This window comes from Colossoma macropomum, unplaced genomic scaffold, assembly GCF_904425465.1.
Source record: "Colossoma macropomum unplaced genomic scaffold, Colossoma_macropomum, whole genome shotgun sequence".
In the NCBI taxonomy this organism is placed as follows: domain Eukaryota; kingdom Metazoa; phylum Chordata; class Actinopteri; order Characiformes; family Serrasalmidae; genus Colossoma; species Colossoma macropomum.
In genome coordinates, this window is record NW_023494796.1 from 9,356,191 (window position 1) to 9,362,190 (window position 6,000).

Consider the following 6,000-nt stretch of genomic DNA (forward strand, 5'->3'; position numbering starts at 1 on the left):
CAAAGTGGCGTGTCCAGACCCAACCTTGCTCTTAAAGGATTAGGACTTTCTTAGATGCTTCTTTTATATTCAAGCATAATTGCATCATCTGTTTTTTAGCAATTCCCAATGTTCCCAGTGTTAAATTGCCCCATTCCAACTTTTTTAGAACATGTTTCAGGCATTAATTTCAGAATTCGCGTATGTTTACAAAAAAATAGTTGATAAGATAAAACACGAAATATCTTGTCTTTGTACTGTTTTCATTCAAATACAGGATTTATAAATCAATCCTTTTTTTATTTACATGTCACATAAGGTCCCAACTTTTTTGGAACTTTTTTGGAACTGGCTTTGCACTCCAGCTGTTCACTGTTCACTCCTGTATGTGATTTACATATGTTCATAATGTACATTACTCTGTTAACATGAACATTTTTGAGCTTCAGAAGACATGCAAATGTGAGATGTCCCATATGTTCCCTTAATTCTCCCTCTCTCTCTCTATGTCTCTCTCTCTCTCTCTCTGTAGGAGTGGACGGACTATAAGCTGCGCTGGGACCCGGAGGATTATGGGGGAATTACGTCCATAAGAGTGCCCTCAGAGAACATCTGGCTGCCTGACATCGTCCTCTATGAGAAGTATGACCCACATCCACAACGCTGCATGTCCATAAAGCCCTACAAGGCACATTCTCTGTATGAGAAGCAGAAACTTGTGTAATAGATTCCATAGCTAAGCATGTTTACAGGCTCAAAACATGTTGATGTTTTGATGCAAATGAGCATGTTTACTTTGCTGCTGCACTGGTATTCGTGCAGTATCTGATACCATAGCTGATACTGGTACAGTATCGGTATCAGCGATGGGGATACTGACACCCGTGACTGATACCATAAAGAGACACAATATGGAAGGAAATGCTCATCTCTCAATGCAACGATAGCCTCTAGCCCTAATTTAGTCTTTAGTATAGCAGTCCGTTAGCCAGTGTGTCCAGTCGCTCTCCTGCGGTGCGCCTCTTTCGGTCAGCTGTATAACGCAGCAGCAGGGTCTTGCGGCCCATTGCTTCAACCAAGCCATAAAAAATGCTGAAATTCAGTGCTGCTGACAGTGTCCAGCAGAGTTAACAGGACACATGTATGAGACAAATTACTTATAGCAACAATGGGTTTAACTACATATTGTTCAGTTCTATTTCTAACTGTTTTGCACAATTACAAAAAATGACTTTCGTTGTTAAATATAGTTCTTATTACTAATTATATAATAGTAAAAACTAATTGTATGATACTAAGCAAAAATTCGTTTTCTTAAGCATCTAATATATATAATCCAACAAGTAAATGCCATTCAGTCAAGCTGAGTGTGTTTTATTTGAGACACAGAACATAGATTGAACCAAGATAAAATAATATAATTGTATAAATATCAAGACTTATAGGAAGACCAGTATCAGTATCGGTACTCTATCAGCTGATATTTAAGGATAAGGTATCGGAAGGGAAAAAGTGGTATCGGTGCATCGTTCTTTATAGGTTTGCAGTAACTTAACATACAAGTGGATTATATATAACCTCCCTGAAAAGTGACTGTGGGACAATGCAAACAATTCACAGACAGACATACACCAAACTTTTGACCAGCAGTGTATGTCTCCTTTTCTCTCAGTGCCGACGGTCGTTTTGAGGGTTCTCTGATGACCAAAGCCATCGTGAGGTATGACGGCACCATCACGTGGACGCCTCCGGCCAGCTACAAGTCCTCTTGCACCATGGACGTGACCTTCTTTCCCTTCGACCGGCAGAACTGCTCCATGAAGTTCGGCTCGTGGACCTACGATGGCACCATGGTGGACCTGGCCCTGGTTGACCCCCACGTGGATCGAAAGGACTTTTTCGACAACGGCGAGTGGGAGATCCTGGACGCCACTGGACGGCGGGGCAGCCGGCGAGACGGCATCTACTCCTACCCCTTTATCACCTACTCCTTCATTATGAAGCGCCTTCCTCTCTTCTACACGCTCTTCCTTATTATACCCTGCCTCGGACTGTCCTTCCTCACCGTACTGGTCTTCTACCTGCCGTCGGACGAAGGCGAGAAGCTCTCTCTCTCCACCTCTGTCCTGGTCTCACTCACGGTGTTCCTGCTTGTCATTGAAGAGATCATCCCATCCTCCTCCAAGGTAAAGTTGGAATGTCTATTGATAGAAAGACATATCTACAGTAGAAATTTGCAGATTTCCTTAAGATATAGGTTGTTCCAGCCGGGACGCACGCACAGATCAGGGGGGCTTTTTCTCCGTCCCATCTTTATCAATGTTTTTTAATAAAATCGTTTTAGATGTTTAAATCTTAATCATCAGACACTGCAAGTATTATGGTCATTCACAGTTCCACAGCTGGTCCACAGCTTGTTGCACACAAGGCCCTGAGACCACAACTTTTTGGTCTAGTGCCCATGTTAGACTAAGGGTATCCCCTGAAGACAGGTAATTATTTTATGTCCGCTGCCTTGCAAAGTGGTCTACTTCAGAAAGCATTTCCTGACTCAGCCATTCAGCTATACAGGCTATCTGCGCTACTTTGTGGCATACCAGTATAACAGTTATACACGTACCTGATGATCCAGTATACTGCCCACTACTAGGCAGGCCTCCCCATAATACAACCACCATGAGCTTTGAGTTATCCCATTCATATTTCATCCAGTGAACTGGCTTTGGGAATGTCTCTAGTACTGTTAGTTCAGCAAGCTAGCTGACTCAACAGATATAAACAATGAAAAAAAATAAAAAAAGTAGAAGTAAACTGTAAAAAGTAAACATAGTTACACCATCTGATCCAGCCCCTGACTGCTTGCGTACCACCACTCTTTTTTTTATGTATTCATTCATAGCTGGGTTGGAAAAACGCAGACACTGCTAATATTAGCACTTGCTCCATTTTGGATCTTCAGTGCTGTTGTACAAAGGACTCTTCAGAGCTCAATGCCTTCAAAGCAGTTGTGCTATAGACCTCTGAAGTCTTGTGTCATTCTGTAGTCAGCTTCATTCCCATTTTAGGATCTCTGGATCTACAAATAAAGCTACATGTATGCTACATGCTAACACTCTTGCTCACTGAACGGCATCGTGTGAAAGTAAGTCAACTACTAACTTCAACACTGTTATATACCAACATTAATGACTCAAAATGTAGCCCACTGCTGCCAAAGCAACTTCACTACCACATTTGACTAAGCTTGCTAGTGTGTGGGAGGTATTTTGGCAAGATTTTTGACATTAGTTCAACGTGCAGTAGTGGTAGCTTGAATGTAGCAATATGGTAGTGGTAGCTTGCATGTAGCAATATGTGTACACTTTAAAATGTACATATGACAAAAAGTACTGGCACTTGAACATTTTTGTTCACCATAAGTTGGGATAGCAGGGACTTTTGAAAATGGCATTCATTTTTCCTATAGAGAAAACCAGCTTAGACCAGGACTTCCTAATATGGGCAAAACTCTGACTACAGAATGATACCATGACTTAGGAGGTCTATCACTGAGCAATCCTGGTCCGTATGTCAAGTTCACCAAATATGAAAGCAAAGTTTTTTACATGAAATTTTATTGCTACCGGAAGACTAACACTTAATTCTAATGATTTCCATTTAGGTAAAAATAGATTCCACTGTCAAAGCTAATCTGACTGGGCCCTAAAAGCAAATACTATTATTGTACTGTGTTGAGTCCAAAAACAGCTCTGACCCCAAGACAAATCAAACATGATCCTCTTCAAAACTGATTGTAATTTTGTGGATAGTGTAAAATATCATGATATAAATTTGAGATCATATCGCCCAACCGAAGGTCATCCCACTGATTGGCGAGTACCTGCTCTTCATCATGATCTTCGTCACCTTCTCCATCATCGTCACCGTCTTCGTCATCAACGTGCACCACCGCTCCTCGGCCACCTACCACCCCATGGCACCGTGGGTGAAGAGCCTTTTCCTGCAGAAGCTGCCCAGGCTGCTGTGCATGCATGGCCACACTGACCGCTACAGATACCCGGACATGGAGCTGCGCAGTCCCGAGCTGAAACGAGGGATGAAGAGAGGGCAGCAGAGGAGTGCAGGAGGGGTCGGGGGGAAGGAGGATGAAAACCAGGCCTGGCTGTCCATGCTGGAGAAAGCCACCAGCTCTGTGCGCTACATATCCAGACACATTAGGAAAGAGCACTTCATCAGAGAGGTAGCTACCACTGCCTGTCATAAAGCTCCGCTCAGCTTCTGGCTCTGTTAAAGCGAAAGTTCTGCCAAAATCTCCCAAATGTAGTCAATCAGCCAAGACATGCTTGCTGTCTGAAGTTTGCTTCTTGTTCTTGAGCTGCAAGGCTAATGTAGCTAACAAGTAATGAAAGCCTATGTTCTGTATTCTGTTTGAACTTTTTTCCCCTAACTTTAAAGAGCAAATATCTTACTTTTTTCTTGTATTATATATTTCCCACTTGTAATGTTCACTTATAATGTGGATTATGTATCAAAACCTTCATAACTCCTTTTCCTTTTTATGTTTTTCAATCTATATTTATCTCTTAGAATTTTGTTACTGTGGGTTTAAGGCTGATGTATCTGTATTGCCTCTATCCTGATTGGCTGCTCTGTATTGTGGCTCATTCAAAGACCAGTCTGGACTGAAATACTCCTTATATCTCCAGAGTAATCAGAGCTAATCTGTAGTCTGAACAGTGCTGGTTTTCATGACATCACGAAAACAGTGAATTTAAAACGGGCTATTTTTACAGCTTAGTTTATATACATGGACTACAAACTGGGGATGAACAGCACATTTTGGAAATTAAACAATGTTTACATACTACATATTTTTTTATCTTAAAAAAGTGAGGAAAACTCTATGATATGGGCAGTTTAAGGTGGGCATTTTTGGCTCATACTGTTCTTAATGCCAATGTTATCTATAAAAAGTTATTGACAGACAAAATTCAGACTTCAAGGTGGCCATTACTACTGTTTTAGCTATGTCCTGCACTTTTGTCCGTTTTAATAGATAACAGTATGTCATACAGTATCAGAAACTACACAAGCAAGTCTGTTTGAGTGTGTGTGATGATGTACAATGCAGTCTGTGCAATACTAATTGGTGGGGTATACACTTCCATTACCTTTAGCTTCATTAGCTTCATTGCTTCAGTGATCAACCAAATGAAGTTAAGAAATAGCTGAAGGGGGAGGACCATGCCTGAATCTCCTCCTACATATTTAATGTCCTATAAACTCCTCATCTCTACCCTCTATTTCCCTTGGTGAACTGTTTGCACTCCACCACCTCTCCAGCTCCTCCCTGTTCCTCAGTCTAATCCCTTCTACTTGCATCCATCAAGACGGGTCTGGCTGAATGACTACATATGAAGTGAGGGGGAAAATTGTATACACAACATTTTTTGCTAAACTGATTTAAATTTATTGCTTTAATTAAACCTAGTCAGCTTCTGCACATGTTGTTTAAAGTTACAATAAGTAATAGACCATCTCAGTTCATTACAGCTGCGATCTCTGTTTGTTAGAAAAGCCTGTAGTGTATACAACCCATTAGATGAAATCTAATGAAACATTTTCTGTGATATTCATATATAATATATATGTATGTGTATCTTCAGGTGGTCCAAGACTGGAAGTTTGTGGCTCAAGTGTTAGACCGGATCTTCCTGTGGGCCTTCCTCACTGTATCTGTGCTCGGCACCATCCTCATCTTCACTCCGGCCCTGAAGATGTACCTCAGCACGGCTTCTTAAACACACACAGACATACACCCACCAAAAATTTACACCAATACCCATTAACCCATCCTTACTATGCACACCTGATATTTACACCCACCCCACCACGGTCTTGCTTAATGACACACCCCAAAAATGTATTATAATCCCCATTACAACCATCCTTGACCACATACCCCAAAGATTTATACCAACCCCATTACAAACTTCATTAAACACACACACCCCAAAAATT

The 6,000-nt window shown here is 41.3% G+C and overlaps 1 protein-coding gene across 1 annotated transcript in view; it reads left to right on the forward strand.

Moving 5' to 3' along the window:
* chrnb3a (cholinergic receptor nicotinic beta 3 subunit a) overlaps positions 1 to 6,000 on the forward strand; it is a 34,564-nt gene extending 28,564 nt beyond the window's left edge. The window contains exons 4-7 of the mRNA XM_036583766.1: positions 512 to 621; positions 1,652 to 2,165; positions 3,836 to 4,219; positions 5,646 to 6,000. Coding sequence (XP_036439659.1) covers positions 512 to 621; positions 1,652 to 2,165; positions 3,836 to 4,219; positions 5,646 to 5,780 — 1,143 coding nt within the window. The 3' untranslated portion in view covers positions 5,781 to 6,000. The remainder of the gene's footprint in view (positions 1 to 511; positions 622 to 1,651; positions 2,166 to 3,835; positions 4,220 to 5,645) is intronic.